This window comes from Echiichthys vipera (assembly GCF_963691815.1).
Source record: "Echiichthys vipera genome assembly, chromosome: 17".
Taxonomy (NCBI): Eukaryota; Metazoa; Chordata; class Actinopteri; order Perciformes; family Trachinidae; genus Echiichthys; species Echiichthys vipera.
The window spans coordinates 6,564,616-6,586,571 of NC_139842.1; the positions used below are offsets into that span (position 1 = coordinate 6,564,616).

Sequence of the window (21,956 nt, forward strand, 5' to 3'; positions counted from 1 at the left end):
ATTGTTATCTGTATTTTTGTACAGTTAAACATTTTTTGTATGCTAATATGTGCCGTTCTGCATGCTATGTACTTGTTCTCTTGCAACACATAAAGAGATAATAGCTGTGAAGCCACACTATTTCATATATTATGGTGTAACTGAAGAATATGACCACATAGAACAGCTATATTTTCAAATTTCATAATCATCATAGGACAACTCATGAAATTTAATACAATCTGTATTTTCATTCGGGATAGGCCTACATTATATGTCTAATAAAATCCATCAAAAAGCATCCAGTTGTGTCAAAATCACAACAGCACACTAAGCTTCGGTGCAGATTTTTGCCTATGAATTATATGTGAATGATAAATAAAGGTTTATTAGATACATTTATACGTACCTTTTCAAAGATGTAAACAGAAATTCCCCAAACAGTCCTGGTTTGTTTCCTGTTGCAGTGAATGTGTATGTCATCAGCTGACAGGAAGTTACCAAGGACTAAGGCTGTTGCCTAGCAATGAAATGCAGGTGGAGGCCCCCATCGTGTCCTGGATTGTGGATTACTTGATGGGCAGACCACAGTATGTACGCCTACAGAACTGTGTGTCTGACAGGGTGGTCAGCAGCACTGGGGACCCACAGGGGACTGTCGGGCCTCCTTCAGAAGTTTTCTGATGACTCAGCAATAGTTGGCTGCATCAGAAAGGGGAATTAAAGTGAATACAGGACCTTTTGTGGGCAACTTTATCACTTGGAGTGAGCTGAATCATCTGTAGCTCAACGTGACTAAAACAAAGGAGATGGTAGTGGATCTGAGGAGGGTGAAAACACCAGGGGGTCCCTGTGGACACTGTAGAGGAGTATAAGTACCTTGGGGGTGTACTTGTACAATAATAAGTTGAACTGGACTAGAAATGCAGAGGCTGTCCAGGCCCTAGTCTATCCTGGACAATGTCTCCCCCCCTCTCTACGACACACTGGCCCAGCAGAGGAGCACCTTCAGCAGAGGAGCACCCTCAGCAGAGGAGCACCTTCAGCAGAAGAGCACCTTCAGCAGAAGACTCCTCACACCCAGATGCTCCACAGGAAATCTTTCCTGCCTGTGGTCATTAAACTAAACAACGCATCCCTCAGAGAGTCAGTCAGCCCCTCTCTGTAATACGACTCAATCATAAACAATCTGTTCTTTGCACATTTTTACAGAACTTTTAGATAGATCTGGGGCGGCAGTAGCTCAGTCCATAGGTGACTTGGCTGGGAACCGTAGGGTCGCTAGTTCAAGTCCCTGTGTGGACCATGTATGGAGTGTGGACTGGTGGCTGGAGAGGTGCCAGTTCATCTCCTGGGCACTGCCGAGGTGCTGTTGAGCAAGGCACCGAACCCCCAACCACTCGGGGCAGCCCCCTCGCTCTTCTTAATTGCATGTATATAGGTCCTGTCTGTGCATGTGTGTATTTCGGGCCTGTGTGTGTAACATGATTAATAATAAGAGTGAAATTTTTTTTAATTTTTATCCGTTGCGGGATAAAGTAATTCTTCTTCTTCTAACCATTGTAATTGATATTTTATATATATTTACTGTTTTATATTTCTGTCTTTACAAATCAGTTATCTGTACTTTATTGTCCTTAAATATGTTGTTTGTGAAGCTGGAGTTGCAAACAAAATCAATTCCCCCCTGGGACTATTAAAGTATTTCATATTCTTATTCGAGAGAGAATGATGCACACAACACAATGAATGTATTTTCAATTTAATTTCTTTTTAATATAATCTTATTTACATTGTATTTTTTCATAAATGTTTAGTACATAGTAAGTTACAATACTCTTGCATCCATTACACAGTGAACTCAGAACATAGAAAATGCAGATTGAAATGATACTGCTTAACAGTCTTCAATCATCAATCTACAACAAAACCCCAACCGTCTCCACATTACTCGCTCAACATTTAGGTTTTTAATTTCATTCACTTCGTTGGAGGTTTAATGATCGCAAAGAGACTTTGTTCATTCATGGTGGTCTTGAGGACGAGGACTACCTTTGCTAACATCCAGGCTATGGAGAAAAAAAGATGGGCAGAGAAACATCAGGGTCACAAAGGAAAAGATGGTGAAATGGATGATGGAACATGTACGAAAAGCTTACGAGATTTTATTATACATGTCGCACAACCAAAGAATTCCTGAAGCTGACTCCTCTTCTGCATTCTCGTGGCTCATTTTATTGAATACCCAGGTCATGCCCTCGGACCTCTCCATAACGTCAGTAGAGTTAAATTTGATAATTAGGGCTGGGAGGGATCGATCCCTTTCACGTCAAATAAATGTAACACGGTATTTTAAAAAACACCAAAACACTAACAGTTTTCATACACTGGCAAGAATATTTCTCTGCAATAATATGAATGTTAAAAAATGTAACGAAATTCAATAAAACCCACTTTGTGGATAACTTGAATTGCAAGTGAATTGACCCTTCAACTCTGGTAAAAGGGGGTGGTGAAGAGATTAGTGTGAGCTCTTCGTAGAGCATATAGCAGCTTGGTCAGTAATCACTTAGTAATAAATAATAAAATATCAGAGTGGATCAGAGTGGTCGCAGATACAAACGGAAGAGACAAAAAGTTACCAGACTGAGGAGCAGGCTCATTTGATCTTTTTTTTGTAATTTTTTACAGCGTAACCGGGTGCCATGCCTGAGACACACACACACACATTCGCTCTCACACAGACACAGATACAGTCTCACTCTCGCCGTCTCATGCACACGTTCAGATACACGACAGTGGTTAAACATGAAGCATGAATACTAGTCAATCAATCAGCTTGTCAGACAAAGACAATCAGTCTCCGCCTTGTTCTTCACATGTCTGATTTCAAGGTCTCTGTTTGCAGGCTCGCATGTGATTGGCCGATTCTGTCCGTTGACTCGATTGTGTCGGGAGTCAAATTCGCTGTGGCGGTAGACATTCTGAAGAATGACATCATAGCTTGTTAAAACTGAAGGATAAAAATGCTTCTTCAAAACATTTTAAAAATTTTAAAATACTTTATTTTTTTTGTCTGTTTTTTTTTTTTTTTTTTTGTGGTTTTTGTTTCTTTTCCTCTCCGACTGTGCGTCCGCCTTTAACCCCCCAACAGTTCGTTGGTGAAGAGGCGGCAAGAGACCGCGTGTTCTTGTGATGCTTGGCCGCTCCGTATACTCCGCACATACTTGATATTCCGTTGATGTTTGTGTATATATGCAAAATGTCAAATAGTCTGTGTGCAAGTGCAAGCGCAAGCGCAAGTATGACTGTGTGTATGTTGGTTTGGTTGTGGATCCATCACTCCACAGCGAAGCCACAGGTCTCCTCCACAGCCGTCAGCAGTTTCTCGTAGAGTTTTTCGTAAGACTCGTAGGGAGGGATGTCTATCCGGTTAAAACTAGAAACAGAAAAGGATAAATAGTAACATCAACCCCGACTCTTCTGCAGATATAAAACAGAGAAAGCTGCATGTTCTTATTTTCGGTGTCCTTACCAGGTGTGAGCCTTGGGCAGGTTGTCTGTGTTGGCGTCTATCAAATGGATGGTGAAGAGCCTTGGTCCTGCAGAACCTGTAGAACCTTACACACATACATTCTAGTTATCACTGCTCTACTCTGGTACACAGAACACTCAACAGCCTTTAAAAAGTACAAGCTCACATTAAAGGTCAAACACAAGAGAGCTTGTGATGAAAGCTAGATTTTCTTCATTTGAGACCATTCTTGTTTTGACTGAAATGGTTTTGTAAACTTTAATTCAAGTCTTGAGGGTTATGAGTGTGTCGAACAAAATATCAGTCTTAAATCTGGATTAGCGGTACAACCACTAATGTGGGCATCTCATGAGCAAGCATGTATGTGTATAAGTGAATCTACAGCTGTGCCAATTAGTTGAGAAACTGATTAGTCAATCAACAAGAGACTTAATTAGAAATGTTGTGGATTTTTTAAGCTGAAATGTGAAACATTTGCTATTTCTAGGTTCTCAGATGGGAAAATATGATGCTTTTGTTTGTCATACTTGACAGAAACCAACACTTCAAAATGTCCGATTGGACTTTTTAACTATTACTGACTTTGTATAGAGATTTAACAACAATTAACTGAACAAATAATTTAAAAAAACATAGTAAACAAGGATTGTTCCCTGGAAGTTTCACCAAGGCCTCTGCATTAACTTTAACTCACTTCAATTACATTTTATTCATAGTGCCAAATCATAACAAAAGTTATCTTAGGACACTTTACAGAGTAGGTATAGACCACACTCTATGACTTCTTTATGATTTACATCGACCCAACTCCAGTTATTATACTGAGTGTATGTGTGAGATGTCTTGTAACAATCCTCAGGTATTTAAGTTAAATAGGCGACCAAACATTAGCATCAAGTGCATCAAACTTTCAACATAGAAAGTGATGCGAGGAAGTAAGTATGTGTGCGTGGTTTCTAAGCCAGTGCATGACCCACCCTGCAGCGCTTTGAACCCTTGTAAAGGGACCCTGGTGGATCCTGTGACAAACTGCAGGAGGCGACCTCTCCTCTCCTCGCTGAAGGCCTCTACTGCCTGCCAGAACCACCGCACCACGTTGCTTTCACTTGTGCAGTGCTTCAGGCGCGTGTTTGTCTTCCAGTCTGCAAGATCTATCTTTCCCAGTCCCCCGATGATCAACTGGGAGGAGAGGGAGAGGTTCGAGGAAGAGGGGAAGTGGGGCGAGGGTTGAAGGGTGAAGATAGAGAGGAATAGATTAAGAAGTAGCAATGGTGTCTTGGCAAACACAATAAATTAAGAATTCAAAAACCACATCATAAGGTGAGGGATGAGCTGGACAGCACATGTACTGTACCTCGAGTTCTTTATGGTCAAAAGGTTTGAGGAGATGCTGTGGGATGAGCTCACTGAATCCCTTTTGGAGAGCCAGAAACTGGGCTTCAATTCCTCGCATAAACCTCCAGTTCACATAAAGTCTGAAAAACACAAACGCAAACGATGCAGGACAAGTAAGTTCACTGTCATAACTGTCAAGAGTAGTGTGCACAACAGCTCTCTCTGTTGCATGTAGTATATTGTTTGCTCGTAAACAGGTGGTCATAACCCACCTTATAGATCATCGAGAACATAACTGTCTCACTGTTCTTACCTTACGTATTCTTTTTTGTTCTCCTCGGTGACAGGGATATTGCGGCCGTTAGGTTTGAGTTCATGTTGTAAGAACTTCCCAAAAGCATTGTGCTCCACGCAGAATGTGTGGTCGAGGACCGAAGTGATGTCGTTTTCTCTGCACAAAGAGTATAAGAACAAGTTAACACTGAAATTGAAAATCTATTCCTATCCAAAAGGGAACAGTGCAGGACAAAATGTAAGAAACAGTTGATGATTTAAAAGCGCTCTGCTGTCAGATTGACTTGACTTGCGTGCAGGTGCATGTGCTCACAATATCCAGACGAGGCTCTTGTGCAACTCGGGGTCAGTGGTCTCGAGGTCGTTGAGCTGGATGGGTTTGCCTAGCAGCTGTTTGTAGAAGGGCAGCGTGAAGCTCCCGTTGATGTAGTGACCGTGAAAAACTGCCAGGCCCATCACACGGCCCACAAAGTGGAAATATGAAAGGTGGTCCTGAAAGGAAGTAACACAGACGGAGAGACAGACAGAGACACACAGGGTTAGCGAGAACCCCCCTTGTCTATTCAGTTCGACCATGAAGTGCATGATGTGTGTGTGTGTGTGTGTACTCACGGGGTTGATGGAGGAGTCGGGGTTGATCTGTAGTGTGTAGATATTGTCTGTGGAGTACTGGAACAGGCCGTAATAGGGGTTCAACATTTCATGACACAGCAGGTACAGCCACTCCCTATAGACAACCAGCGCATTGTTAACAAATGTTCAAAACTCACAGAGAAACTAAGTTACACATTCATTAAACATTAACAATGAGAAAACTGGAAAGAAAAACACCAAATTATATGACGCAGTCTGTGTGTCCGCTTAAGTCTGACTTTTTAAAACTAGAAAGTCTAATGAATAGATGTAGCACCTCGTAAAGTTGTTTTACGTCCAATCTTTTCTCTCCCCTGTGGAGGCACTGCAGCAGTTCTAGCTAAGCAGCAGCTAACCACCCACAGCCTGCACCAGGTTAAGATCACTAACTGGATGTTAAGGAAATTAAATGTTAAACTTAAAAAAAAAAAGAAGACAAGAAGGGGTAGAAATAGGCTGTGGGAATTTGTCAACAACACTCCTAATATTCTGTTTAAAAGTATTATTAGAGATAATGGTAACCTGGCATTGACCGACTTATTCGCAAACGCGTATTAGCCTGGAACCCCCTGCAGACCAAAACGCTCCAAAAGACCTACAGCCAATCGCACAACAAAATGAGCGACACATGCAAGTTGAGGCAATGCTTGGCCCGCTTTGAAGCAGGAAAGAAACCGCAGCCAGGTCTCAAACTTGTGAACAAAAATTGGTTTTAGAAAATATTTGGAGGCGAGAAATAGGCAACACAGTAACAGAATCTTGATTTATATGCCATTGGCGCGGCCTAGTTTGAAAGTTTGATGTGAGTTTCATGAGCCTGGTAAATTGCACTGGATTGAGAACGCCAGTTATGTGCAGCAACTACGTTCGCTAACTACGTTTTAGCATGGCCCTCCTCTGTCAGTCAGCGTCTCTAACCTGCCCCACATGAGACTGACGGTTGTGACTGGTTCGCACAGAGCCAGGTCGGCTGGAAATCTGTGTTAACGTGAAGCGCAGTCAGATGTAGCCGCCAGAGAAAATGAAACGTGAGCTTGGCAGACTGGCCTGGTTTCTAGAGGCTAGAGATATGACGGATTTTTAAGAAGCTGTAAATGAAGTGGGAATATCATTTAAAGTGAAATATATTTGATTTCCAAAGAAACACTTAATGGCGACAGTGTGCAGGTTTTCAACTTTCTTCTTTTGAAATGTTTTCATTTTAATTTGGTGATTTCAATCGTGTCGTTATTCTGATTTGTTTAGCTATAAAAATATAGACTAATAACACTTGATCTTGACTTAGCAGGGAGATAGAAGAAGATAGACGTGACATGAAAAAGCTAAATGCAATGCTTGGATGCGTTTTCTGACAAAAATGGATAACCTACGACAAACAGAGCATGCAGAATTGCTCAGAGATGTGAATAGCAAATTACCTGGCCACTCCACCATAGTCGAGGCCCTCTTCTCCCCTAAACTTCACCATCAGACGCTTCTTCAGGTCTTTGGGCCTCATCTTCATTATTTGCCTATATGACTCCTATACACACACACACAAACCATTGATACATAACCACAGACATGCACATGTTACCACAGACAAAAGAATCAAATAGTGCACAACAACACAGCCCTTTAGATCAGTAGTGTTCTGTTAAACAGGTTATTAATATGCACAATCTGATCTTTCTCAGGAGAAGAGTACAAAAGCTCTTCTCCAGAGAAAGGTACTGAAAAAATAGGTTGTTGTGACAGGTGCATGAGTCAGGAGGTGTGTGGATGTGTCTGTATGAACGAAGGAGCTACACACTCTATCCACACTGCTTCCATAGCTCGACATTTGTACAAATGATTGAAGTGACTGCGTGCGTATGAGAAAGAAGGCGTCATTGTCTGCTTATGTGCCGCTCATAGGACAGATGTGTTGACACTTGCACCCACCTCAAAGATCTCCTCTCGGGACACCTCTATGCGACAGTGTCCAGCTTGAGGCTGCTGCAGGGACAGCTCATGACGGAGCAACTTCAACTTATGGACCAAGTCTCTCTCGTAGCGCGCTGCCACGTCTCCATCACCTCCTCCTCCGCCGCCGCCCACTCCTCCTCCTCCCCCTTCCTCCCCCCCCACTTCCATCTGGGGGGCTTGCGAGGATTCCTTCACTTGGGATTGCTGGGTGCTGGAGGTGGGAAGAAGTAAATGAGGAAGAGGAGGACAGGGAAGAGACAACATGACAGACAGTCAGATGAAGAGTTGACAGAAAGACTGGATTACACACTGTGCATCGCCCAGAGCGGTTAAATCTACCATGAGCCTACATTTCTGTAAATCATATGATACAGCGTTATTAAAAAAGCTGATGACTGTTAGTAGGTCATGTTCGCCACCAGTTTGAGTTTAGCATTACAGCCGTGAGAGATTAGATTAACGACTTAGCTTAGTCCTGCAACCACTTATTTGGTATGTCTGCCACCCAGGTGTTGATTTTGCCGTGAGGGATGCATGAGTGTATTCTGAGTGTGCGTTCATGCGTGTACCTGATTATGGTGTGTAGGCGCGGGTCTGTGAACTGTGTTGTTCGGTTGTTGTGGTCCACGAAGTAGATCCGGCCCGACACGGTGCTTCGGACCTCCCAGCCCACTGGCAAGGGCCCAAGCTCCTCACAGCTCACGCTGGCCAGGTCCCTGCGCCAGTAACAAGTAACCAGACTGAGACTTCAGCCAGCAGCAGAAATTACTGCACCAATTCAATTCGGCGACACTACAAACCCTCAGTCTATAACAATTCTGACCCTACATACTGTACGTTCTTAACCCCTCATACTGATCTAAACCCAGGCGCCAAGTTAATAACCTGAGATTTTCTCTTAATCTGTTGGTGTAATTAGCGCAGGAGAAAATAACGTGACCACGGAAACCACAAGAACATATCAGGGAACAGCATGTAGTGTTTTGCTAACAAGTGGGGGCCTATTTTCATATATTTCTACATACATATATCAAATTCAGATGTAACATTTCCCAGTAATTAAAATAGAATAATCCTTTAAATAACATCGCATTAAAAAGAAGCCATATATTTGCTGTATAATCCGCAATATATTGTAATGATTTGTACTGTTTTTTTCCCACTCTAATATTCTTTTCCATTTGTTCTTTCTCCTCTGCTGCTGCTGCTGCTGCAGCAATGACCTAGATTGTCAATGGGGTTATTCAAGATTCATCTAATGTTATGCTTGGACTAGCCATGAGTGAAGTGGGGTGTAATTATACCGTGGTATCCGAGGGTCGTGCCAGGTGCTGACACCCGTCTGTGTATGAAGGAAGTACACCTGGCCCTGCACTGTTGTTCGTTGCTCTGTTTTTAAAAAGAAGAAGAAAAGGTGTTACACAACTTTATAAATCGGAAATCAGGATTTAAAGATTGGTTTAACATCAAGAGAAATGTTTGACTGACCGTATCCCTCTGGTAGATCAGGCGGCTGGTGCCCATGAGGTCTGTTCTGAGGCGTGTGACCATGGCCTCTTGAGTCCTGCCCTCTGATTCGCTGCGTCTGAAGACGGCCCTCCTGACCAGGTGAGTCGAGCCGACAGTTCCCGCCCCCCGCTGCACCAGTGGGGTCCGAGTAGGGCAGAGGCTCTTCACTGAAGCATCCCTCGAACACAGGCCTACACACACAGCCACACGCACACGCACACGCCATATTCTCTGTTTTACTGAAGCACACGATTGTTTTGAACTCAGAGCAACAGAGATTGAAAGAGTATCAAACAAATGATGACTATGACTAAAGTGAAGAGCCTAGGTATTGACTAAAGAGATATTTGACAAAGTATTTGATCTATTACTGAGGGCACTTTTTTTCTTCACTGCTTGAAAAGCAAATATCACCTACAGCTTCATTGAGAAAAGCACTGTGACACTACGGATGACGAAAACAAGATGATGGCTTTTCATTATCTTTCTCTAAATGTTACAATTTAGAACATACAGAATCTAATTTGCTGCCACACTCACCCATCATTTTCTAAAAGTCCTCTGCAGTCCACTACAGGGCCTCCGCTGCCGATGCGATCCCGTGTCTGTAAGCTCACTGGAAACAAGCAGGTGGTAAAGGTCAGAGAGATGATAGTGTGACAGAGCGGGAGAGCAGATATATATGCACATAGTGAAACAAGTGCCACAGGGAGAGAGGCGAGGGGGTCATTTATATAGATAACGTATCCGCGTGTCCACCCTTACCTACTATCTGCCCCCGCACTGCATCACTGTCCGAGGGGTTCAGCTTACATAGATCTAGACGCTGGTCTGGAAGAAGATTATAAAGGAAACGTAAATCAAAAGCTGTCCTTGTTTAATTAGCATCTGTGATTTGCATTTAAAATCAGAGGGCCAAAAAAGTCCAACTTACATCCTGTGTCTTTTAGCCTGCTGATGGCATTAGAAAGCAGTCGTATACATCCCAGGAAGCCCGCCCCCTGTCGTTTATGGATCTTTTTGTGGTTCCATATACTGATGGTGATGGAGTCTGTCTTTCCAATGTAGCTGAAAAACAGACGTAAGGTTTTCAAGTTTCTACTCCATGTTTGGCATCAGTGTGAGCAATCTGAATGACTTGAGAGAGAAAAATCTAAAGCTTTTATCACCCAACCATTAGATGAATAGAAGAAACTTGTAGGAAATACCATATAAGCTCAAATATAAAGTGTCCCATATTGTAAGACAAGCACTCATTTTTACAACACCTGTTTTTTATTTTTAAAAACAACCGTAAGATAAAAGGAAACAATATTTTAATTATGTTGTTACATTTAATAAAAGCAAAAACAATGAAACTAGTAAGAACCCATTAAAAAAAGTGATGCTGTGTATTAGTTGTGAGTGTGGTGAGGGACACTCACAGGTCGTAGTGCTGATTCCATTTGGGGTCCAGTGTGCTCTTGACTGTGTCTGTAGAGTGGCATTGACCTGATCCGTCCACCACAACCTTGGCAAATGGATCTGGCAGGCCTGCACGCACACAGCGCAAATTAATTGTTTGCATCCACCACATTGAATTACAAAGAAGATAACATCTACGTATTAGAAATATCTCAGTTGGCTGTCTAAAGTACTGCAGATAACATATCGATAAAACAAAGCTAAGCTTCCTGCTGCTGTAGACAGTTAGCAGATTTGTCTTATCTGTACATTTTCTGAAACTGGCCTGCTATTTGAAAAGCTCTAACCCAATAACATCATAGTCTATTTGGTTGTTGGTAGTGTGTAATGTATTCATAGCATGGTTAAACTGCTGGAAATGCATATGATCATGTAAATGAGCGTCTGACACCAGAGCCAGTTGGTTTACAGTGTTGGTATTGATGGCACACACAAACCCTTATTGAAACACATCGTCTCATCATGTATGCCAATCGTCCTAATGTAAGATTCATGCACATGAAAATGAGCACAATATAGGTACTTACGAAAGAAGTCTTTCTTTGCGAGGTTCTTGGCACATAATACTGCAAAAGATAAAAATCATTATGAACAAAATACCACACACACACATATGTAAATGATCTCTCTTGTGTGTAGGCTGGTATAAATGTATGCTGCTGCAGATAAAAACTGTGTGGAGGAAGAATGCTGGTTAGGATAATATATGAATGCCAGAGGATGGTAATGAGCAGGAAAATGTACGTGACGTGCAGACAAAGAATGAGCAGTAAAAGTATAGGCTAGTGTCAGGCTCAGTGCACACACAAGCTCACTGACACACATCCACAGGCCGCCCACAGCGAGTGGCAGGATGCCTTCTCTGCCACATCATCTTTGTGGATCCAGCAAGCAAAGCTCATACTGACCCAGGTCCCAGACTTAGAGTTTGTAAGTGTGTGCTAAGTATTTAGTTTATTATGTGTGTGTGTGGGGGTGTGTGCAATTCTTTATTATTTGTTTGCCAGACAGCCTGTGTGGTGCGAGAGCTGGCATACGTCATTCTAGGTCAGCTCAGGGAGCACTGCTGTAAACCTAAAAAAAACACAGCTGCACCACAATAAAGTCATTCGTAGAGAGTCAATCGTGTCCAGTCTGTCCCAAGTACAGGTCTCTTGATTACAGGGCAATCTGGGTATTGAACAAAAACAAGCCGCATGTTTTTTTCAAGGATGATGTAATGTGTTCAAAAAGCGACTGCAAGGTAAGGTGTAATTCACCTGAACACTACACTAATTACACTGCATGTCTAAATGTTCAGCTTTAAAGCATTTAAGCCCAGATACATGTGGTCAAAGAATGTACGTAAACATGTACATGAAATGTTTTTAGCTCTTGGAGCAGGTAAGAAACTAAATATTTCTTAAGGATGTTGTGATTTCTTGCTCAACATCTCAAACCGACGCCAGCAGGTCACATTGAAAGACCAATTTAAACCACTTTGTCCATGGTTTGTTCTTTAACACAACATGTTTTCAATTTGTCCTTTTCCATATAAGACACTGGAGGCTGGAAATCATAAAATATAATAACGATACAAACTTTAGTTTTGGTCTTTGTAAGTCGTGTAGCAATGGTAGCGCCTCCAGCTGTTGTTGCCAATGGAGAAGTAGCCAGACCTCTTGTGGCTACAACCCATTAGGAGCTTTGGTGACCTCTGGATAAAACGTTATTCCAGAAGTCACAGGATGATTGTTGAATGTCAGTGTCCTGAGTCTACAAACAACACCGTTGCTGGTTCTGTGGAATTGTTTAGTTGTCAATGTTTAATACAGCACATTAAAAAAAAAAGCTTCATTATAATGTCTTGTCGTCTTTGGCGGGCGGATTATTCATCCACCATAGCTGACCAAGTTATACGAGGTCCTCTGGAGCATCACCGCAACACTTGTATTACACATGAGTACAGGTGTTATATAACCATTTGGACTCCTATCTTACAGCATTTAACTAAAGCAGGAAGAAGTTCCCGGTCATTTTTGTCCCGTGACTACTCTTTTCAGGAATTCCAGCGTTCTTTCAGGCCGGTGTTGTTTCCATAGCTGTCTAAAGACCTGCAAAGATTAGGCAAATTAGTCCGCTGCCTGAAAAAGCAACATGACATGGGACAATGGCTGCTGGTGCTCACAGGGGTAAACACACTACGCAGCCTGTAGTTTAGTGTGCCCGCCCGTTTAATCTAAAAACATATACACATACATACATACAGTATATATATATAATAATGAAATAAAACTAGTTTTTGTAACTGTGACGACATGTAATGCTGCACGTTGGATGTAATGAATGAAGGGCAGAGGAGGAAAATTAAACTAAGAGCGTTTGTCTCCACAGAATGTTTGGTCTCTTTCAGACCCTGCATTAGCATCTGATTCGCATCCTGAGTGATCTGACCACAAATGGACTGCTCCATCCACACCCAGGACGACGATCTGAGACCTGCCAGCGTGCTCTGATTACCCGCTCTTATTATCGGCTCTCTGGAGCTCTGTGCACAATTCAGCATCGGTTATTAACTTTATGTCTGATACCTAGTAACCAATGCTACTTTTTTTATTGCGCCAAGCTAAATGACTTTGTAACCATTGTTCTTCTTACTGAAACACACCGTAACATTCATTGAAACTAAGGATGCTAATTTTAATCGATTTTTTTCTGACCGGTAGCCAGTCCTTGTTAACCGTTAACTGTGCATGTGTCATGGAGCTTATTTAAGATTTTGTAAAGTCAGGATGCTTTTCTTCTTTAGTTAGGATACACTGACTGAGGAACACTTCATCTGTAAATTAGGTTACCATACTGTTAAGATAGGATCTGCAAGTTAAGTATTTTCTGTAATGCAGCCCCCGGTCGCTGCGGTCGAAATGCAGATCCTCAAAAGGTCCCTAGTCTCTGGGAAAGTTCCTGCGGTCGAAAATGGGCCTTATGATAAATAACTGTGTTGGCTGGCCAGAAACAAGTCAGAGAACGCGACAGAATGATTTTAAGAAATACCTTTGGCCACATTTCTCTGCTGTTCTCTTTCAAGATAAAATAAATGGGAGCCCATGTGAGGTGGAATGTGTAACTATATCATTCCACTTATCTTGCTCCAGCTAGAGGGGGGAGAGGAGCGTCATCCCTTACACCAGGGGTGTCCAATCCTGACTCTAAAGATTATCAAAGCTGTGACGAGCTTCAGATGCTTGATAACGAACAGAGCATTAAGACTCAGGTGTGTTAGAGCAGGGAGAAACCTAAAACATGCAGGGCAGTGGCCCTCCAGGAACAGGATTGGACACCCCTGCCCTACACTGCTTTAAATTTCTGGAAGCTCTGTTTCCTTCTGTGCACGTCTACCAGAGATTTATAATGGGTTTCATGCATTACAATCAGAGCTGACAAATCTACTTGACTAATCAGTTCTTCTATTTTGAGGATGAATTGGTAATTTGGTTATCTTTTAAGCCAAAACATTTGCTTTTGATTAAGACTTAGTGACAATAACCCTCAATACAATCCATGGTGATTGATGGTACTGTCTTAGCTCAGACAAACAAAGGATACGTGAACTGTTATCATAGCTTTGAGGTGCAGTAGAAAAACTGTCATGATCTGGTTTGGCCCAGACAGACATCTAGGAAGTTAGTCAGGCAGCCTTTGGTTTAGGATGTGGTGGCTGTGTGGTGGCGCAGATGTGTCTGGTGCAGTGTGGTTTATTTCCTGTGATTAACTCGTGGAGAATGGCTGCAGGATATCCTTCCCTCTTCCTCCTCGTCCTCTTCCATTCCTCTTCCTGACTCACACATTCCACACTGAGATCTCATCTTCTCTACTCAGACACAATGAAAGAAACACAGCAGGAGTGGGAGAGAATCAAGTTTCTAATTTGCCCCGGCTTCCTCTTTCAGACAAGCAATAGAGGGAGACTTTCTCAGTCACTGTCACTGCTTTGCTAACCGCCTCTCTCGTCCTCCAATCTCTTGCCAGAGACAAGGGACACCCCTAATGTCACCCCTATTTCTCTTTTTCCGCCTCTTGACCAGCTCTTCTGTGGCACTGAATGTGTGACAGGCCCTTTTCTCAGTGTCTAAGGAAATTCCTCATCCTACCAAGGTCATGGCTGGTAAAGACACACACAGCTACAGCTCAGCTGGTTCTAAATTTCCCCACTGCCGGTTTCTTTTTTGCCATTTATGTCCGCTCTTTTTAAAAAAAAAACAAAAAAAAAAACCTGAGAGCTGGAGAGAGCCAGTGGGGGAAGAATGCAATTCATTCAATCTTGAGGGAACAAGCACAAACAGTTCAAGAGAGAGGATGAAAAAAAGGGAGCTACCTCAGTACCACACTAGCAACTCCTCCAGGAATTTAAAGCCACAACATATTTGAGGGCAATCAACCATCTCCCACAAAAAAATATTTTCAATTTAGCTTGCACCCTAAAGAGATATTGTGCTGATTTAAATCCAAACGTGTCATGGCAATGTGTGCAATGTGTTCAGATGAATGGTGTTTGGGTTTCTCTCCATGGCGGAAGCACCGGACGTCCATTGAAATCCGCTGAATAACTGAAAGGATGCATTTCAAATGATCCGGCATACTTCTGCGGATCTCAGATGCTCCATCTGAACACACTGCCTACATTGTTGTGACACAGAACTGGATTTAAATGGATAAAGTATCCCTTTAAGCACAGAGGGCACTTTTTCTCCCCCCTGGTATGACAGGAGACATAAAATTGTAGCTTAGAAGCTTTTTAAATCGAAGATAATGGTTGAGTTCGTTTGAAACAGGTGACCAAAAGACCAAAAAATGTGAATAGTAAGATCCTTCTGACTAGACAATTGCTTAGTGATGTGTCATGCACTCACAGGTTTACACATGAACTAGAGTGACCCATATGAGAATACAATGGTGTCACTTCCTGTGTAATCTTCTCTCAGTTCCAAAGAGAGGGAGCAAATATCTCAAATACTTAATAATATGCCCTGCAAAGGCACACGCAGGATGACAACTGGGTTCTCCGTGCTCACTGCGACACAAATACAAAAAGTAGGTTTAACATTAACTCAATTTAGTAAATAACCAATATTAAAACATGTCTCGTACTGTATATTTCCATCTGTGTGCTTGTTTGAGTAATGGTGTCTCTCCATTCTCAAGTTCTAATTTACTTTGTGTGCTTTTGTGAGTGTAATCAGTGTATGTGTGTGTTTCTGCACAAGCTGGCGGCTCAGTAAGTGAGAGGATTAGGAGTGCTTATGCTGCTTCCTAAGTAAGCATGATTCCCCCTTTCCTCTGTCTCTCTCTCTCTCTCTCTCTTTTACACTTGAGCTGATTTTTGTGTCCTTTTATTTCTATTGCTCTTTTTTTCCTCAGTTATTTCTCATTCTCCCACTTCTCTGCCCTCTTTTCGGCTCTCCCCCTCCCTTTCCTTGTGATTATCCCAATTCACCCACTGTCCTGACGCTGCCCCGTGTGGTGCTCGAGCAAATCGGTGCTCAATCCGACTACCTGGCAACAAAACCCGAGCAGCACGTGTTGCCACCATGAGCAAATTACCATTATCCTGCTGAATCACTGAATCTTTCATTCGTTAGATTGCTTTTTTTCACAATAAAGCTCATTCATTCCCAAACAAAAACACCCATTTTTTTCCTAAAATTTGACCCATTTAGCTGTTTCCTGAATTTTGCATTGCACTGACTCTGTCCTGCATTCAAACCTGCCCAGCACTGAAGATTCTCAAGCAACACAGCCTAGATTGGGCAGGGTGTTGTTTGAAATAGTTCATGTTGTGCAAGTGCCAGTTGGCTAATACTAAAGCACATCCAATAATAAAACTAAATAAAAAGTAATAAAATTATTATAAAACGAGCAACACTATCAAATAGACAAAACAATATAAACAAACAATATTTCCATTAAGTATCTGGCGCCCACTTCCAAACTTGACAGTAGCCCCTTTTACACAGTATTGTCGTTGCGGGGCTATTGCGCCTTTATCCCACCACTTAATCTGTGTGAAAGGTACGGAGTTGGAATGGGGGGCCAGATCTGTTGCACCACTGAGCCGGCAGTGGAGGAAGTCACAGAGCTGTACCAGTGCCTAACCAACATCTGTGTGAATGGGAAAGCCAGCAAGACAGAACGACACAGTAGTCGACCCACAGGCTGGTCAAAAAGTGACAAAGCAGCATGCAGAGTAACCTAAATTATTAATAACTTACAGAGACACTGCATGCAAAAATCCACCATCTCTTCCCCACTCTCTCTTCTCTCCCTGTCTCAAATACACACAAGTGTGCGGGTGCGGATGGCGGTTGATTAAAGGTGCGGATCGGGTCACATGCAAGACGCTGACCCCTCTTTTGCTTAAGGAATGGCAGCGTTCTGTGTGAAATCACACCTGGGGTGCGTCGCTTGGCACTGTGTGAATGAACAAAAAGCCGGCGTTGTTGAATCTGTTTGAAAGGGGCTAGTGTTCGATACCAAAGTATTTAGGTTCAATAAATACACAGTCCTAAACCAGACGGGAAAAGCTTTTTTTTAGCAAATGTTGCTCTATGAAGTCAAATACTGTCCATTCGCATCTCATTCAATCATTAAAACCTATAGATAATGTGACACTTTACATACTGAGATGGCTTTGTCTTCAACTTTAGCATACCCACAAAATCACCTCTCTTAGGTAAAGCATGTCCATATGAACCAAACAGTCTCTGAAATCTGAACCAGTGTCAAACTTGTCTGGTCTTTGTCTGCGTCTGTGCCACAGACACACAGGCCTTTCTGATGTAGGCCAAATTACCCCTCTCTCTCGCTCTCTCTCTCTCTCTGACAGACTAAACACAGCGCTGGCCAGCCGGGCAGCATTGCACTCCCATTGGCTCATCACACATTCCTCACCCAATTAGAATTCCACTCATACCTGTGGGGGCGGGGCACAGTCAGGGGCAATAACCTCTGTTTTCATCCAAGTTGAAATAATGAATGCTGGTTACGCACATACAAACACACCCCCTCCACAGTCTACAACATCCATACACACTTTCACTACTTTGTTTCACCTTGACACCTCTGAAACACAACTGTCTAATAATATACTGCCTTTCACTTGAAACATGTCTTGTGTGGTGTTATTTTACCAGATTACTCACATTGGAAATATGTTAGTAATGAACTTATAATTATACTGATTTAACTATTACTGTACTTCCTATAACTACTAGGGCTGTAGCTAAGGATTACTTTTTAATCTATAATTATTTTCTATGGCAATTGATGAAGTGTTTGCTCTAAAATGTCATCAGATAGTGAATCACACATTCCCAGAGCCCATCTTGATGTCTTCAAATGTGTTGTTTTGTCTGAGAAACAGTCCAAAACCCCAATAAAAAACATGTTTACTATCATAGAAGATTATGATATCCATATTATGTATGTATGTATTACATGCACCTTTTTTACTTCTTGACTGGCTTGCACTGGACCAGGAACTGTTGCTCTTTCGAGACACTGTATTATGTGATACTGACCAGTACAGATAAACAGGACTTAAAACTGAAATGAACACGGAAGATGTCTGTCACATCTGTGAGTCTATATTTTGTCAAAAATGATGCCTGCTCTGCTCTCTTGACGTCCAGTTTAAAAAAAAAGAGGCTGAAAATAAACAGACAACATGCGGCACTTCCTCAGCATAAGAAAGCGTTTTTACTCCCAAAAAACAACACCCATGCAATCATACACTAGATGTGCCCTTCTATGTGCCTCTACCACCCACGAGAAGAAATATTTAGTCTGCCAGCAACGCACATTTTGGTGTGCATTTGCTCAACTTTGAATCACAAGGAGGACAAGGCGTCTGCCCAGCGGCACAGAGGGGTCATTTCCATTTGAATAGAGACCGCTGAGTGCCCAGTGGGGTTACATTAGCTACAGTAAAAACCATTGTTCCAGCTGTGTCCCTGTGTGTGAGAGAAAGAAAGAGAGAGAGAGAGACTCCTGCGTGCCCAACAGAGGAGAGCCTGACCCCAAAACGAACAAGAATATGCGAGTTGAGTGCAGGGTTGCCCAAAAAGAGCAAACGTGTCCAGCTTCTCTGGGTAAGGAGAAGTTCAACCAGTCAGACATTTGTCTTGCCACAGCTGACACACACAGCAGCGAAATGCCGATCAATACGCGTGGGTAATCTGGGCTAGCATGTCAAATCTACCGAGGGATTAACCTCCAGAGAGGTTGTATTTCGACATTAGCCCTCGGCCCGGGTACAAGGCGATTGGTTCGCCCGGTCAACCCCTAAAAAGGGTGTAGCTAGTTAGCAAGCGTTAGCGGTCAACGGTAACTAACGTACAGTGTTACCATAAGCTAACGCTAGCAGGCTAGGAAACAAGTGTTGGCAATTGATAAAGTTTCTAAACGTGGATTTCAAGAGTCCGTGTTCCCAAGTGACCTGTAAGCAGCAGACTTGTCTCCGCTGTGAAACCACACATGATAGTGAACAGCCACTTCACTGTCCTCTCGTTAATTTGGTTAGCATCTCAGCTAACAAAGCTAGCACTTATGCTGCTGTTTGCCACACAAAAACCGGATGTTTGGGCAAACAGCAGAGCCGAGAGCCCCGAAGACACTCTGCGGTGTCTTGTTAGGTCTGCTAGTAGCAAACACTTTACAACAGCGATATGAAGGTGAGATATTCTGGCTCCGGTTAAAACGTGCACCGTAAGCGATTTTCTTTCGGTGTCGTTTTTTTACCTGTCAGTCGGATCTTGATGCTGGACCCGTTCCTCCGAGTCCCAGGATTCGACATCACTCCGGGAAAAAACGATAGCACAAACTTCCCGTCGGAGTCTCCTCAAAAACCACCGTTTCACCACTTAATGGGAACGCGAATAAGTTCAGTTTAAAAACATCCGGTTTGTTTTTGTTTTCTTCATGGGTAAAAATGTATTATTTCCTCGCAAAGTCCTCCGCTCTTTCGAAATCCAACAACACGGGAGAGCATTTTCGGGCAGGCTCAAGCACGTACTGACGTCATGTCCTTAACGGGTATTACGTTACGGGCTCGCGTCCGGGAAGCGTGGGCGTGCCCGTAAAGACATTGAAGCCTTCAGAGCTTCATTTTTGCTTTTATTGTAGGTGCTGTATTATAAATTATTAGGAACGAAAATTCCTCTTATTTTTAAGATATTTTTTGAGATTTTATGTCAACAATGTCTATTATATTTTCTATACTTGACAAACACAGATAATCATTCATATAGTTAAGTAATGAAGTAAGATACATCAATGTTTTCTGCTTTCTCCCAGTCTTCCAATACCTTCTTTAATACCACCAGCCCCTGGATATTTAGTCTTAAAACATAGTACTTAACTGCTCCATAATGATAATACGTCTAATATCATGTAGGCATCACCAGGACCAAATCTGAACTAGCAAATAGTAGTGATGCTGTTGGCAAAGAAAATTTATTTTAAAACTCAGTTAATGTATTCAAGGTTTCAGGTTTGTGATAAAGAAGATCAAAGCAAGGCAACAACAAGACCATGTGGATGTCTGAACCAAATTTCATGGCAACCCTTCCATGAATTGTTGCGACATTTCTTCCAAAACCACAAATGTGAACCTCATGGTGGTACATTGGAGGCACATGCATGTCTGCACAAATGTTTGTGCCAATCCCTTGAGTTGATGTTGAGATACTTTACAGGATAAGTGAAAACTTTGACCTGCCGGTGCCTCTGCAGGAAAGCTCATTAAAATTCATCCTCTGGGCACCATGAACATATATCTGTAATCACATTTCATGGTCAATCCATTCAGCAGTTGTTAGAGCCATGCCTCTGGCGTGGATAAAAAGTCAATGTGAGGATAAGAATAAAGGTGAGCTTTTCACATGAATAATGAGAGGGCGTCATTTGCTTCCAGCAAGCATTTACATGCAACAGGAGAAGGTTTCATACAATAGACTTGTTTAAACTGCATTCATGCACAATTATAATTCTGTTGATAGTGAAGATGAGACTATAGCACCCAATAATACAGACATGTTCAAATACAGTTCAAGGAAATGCATTACTTTACAAGTGATGTGCTTTACAAAATGTTTGTTAGGATTGTGAACGGTACGGTGTGTTAAAAGGTTGAGGGAGAGCTAGGTGGGCAGGGATAATGGCTGCAGGGATTTGGCTCTTTAGAAGCAATGGGGTTAGGGCTGCAGTATTAGCTGCTGGAACAATGGACCCTCTCACCAGCTTGTTTACAGGACACAGTAAATCCACATAAGCAATGAAACTCCACGCGGATCACGACACACACACACACACACACACACACACACACACACACACACACACACACACACACACACACACAAACTTTGTCTCACAACCCTGCAAGCTTTATATCCATTTTTTAATCCCTTGATATCTGAGTCTGAAGCCCCCCCATACACACAAAAACACACAAAAATACACAAAAACACCCCCCCACACACACACGCACACACACACACACACACAGGTGGAAGTAATGAGTATGTTTCAGTCTTCCTCTTCATAGAAGCATGGTTTGTATGTATCATGTATGTGTCAACACTTTACAGTTGGCCATAGTATTTACAACAAACAACTAACACACACACACACACACACACACACACACACACACACACACACAAAGTAGTTTAACCCTCCGAAACAGTCATGTACAGCTGTTAGTATGATTATGTGATTATGTGTGTGTGTGTGTGTGTGTGTGTGCGCGCACATGTGTCTATAAAGTGAGTGTGTGTGTGTGTCTGTGCGTGTGTCTATATAGTGTGCGTACGGGTTATTCAAAGTGCCGTTGGAACCCCTGAGACCAACTGAGTGTGTTATCAACTACTTAAATAATTCCAATCATAGAGACAAACTTAGTTATACCTCTGGGGACTCACACACACACACACACACACACACACACACACACACACACACACACACACACACACACACACACACACACACCGACACATACAATTAATGAAGATGAGGTCATTCATTCCATGTTACAGTTGGGAAATCCCATTGGGTGGGCAAATGGGAGTTTGTTCTCGCGAAATGATTAAAATAGAAGAAGAGGAGATAATAAAAAGGAATAAATACTAAATAAAACTAAGCTAGAAAAAGAATATAATACATGTACATTTTTGCTCCTGAGAATCTCTGTCATGCTAGAAAATTCACAATGAAATCAGAA

General features: G+C 42.3%; 1 protein-coding gene across 2 annotated transcripts; it reads right to left on the reverse strand.

Moving 5' to 3' along the window:
• Nucleotides 1-1,762: 1,762 nt before the first annotated feature.
• smurf1 (SMAD specific E3 ubiquitin protein ligase 1) lies at nt 1,763-19,657 on the reverse strand. 2 transcript variants are annotated; one of them, XM_083932132.1, is made up of 18 exons: nt 19,472-19,657; nt 11,224-11,262; nt 10,657-10,765; nt 10,167-10,300; nt 9,998-10,063; nt 9,773-9,848; nt 9,212-9,423; nt 9,028-9,112; nt 8,293-8,439; nt 7,700-7,934; nt 7,195-7,298; nt 5,756-5,870; nt 5,457-5,635; nt 5,163-5,300; nt 4,869-4,989; nt 4,492-4,693; nt 3,515-3,590; nt 1,763-3,418 (listed from the first exon to the last, which is right to left on the reverse strand). In XM_083932132.1, exons 1-18 carry the CDS (start codon nt 19,524-19,526, stop codon nt 3,319-3,321), a joined length of 2,193 nt encoding a protein of 730 aa, XP_083788258.1. In that variant the 5' UTR covers nt 19,527-19,657; the 3' UTR covers nt 1,763-3,318. The 2 variants fall into 2 exon arrangements, with proteins under 2 accessions (XP_083788258.1, XP_083788257.1); XM_083932131.1 differs by having other exon boundaries at nt 3,515-3,599.
• Between the last annotated feature and the right edge of the window lie 2,299 nt (nt 19,658-21,956).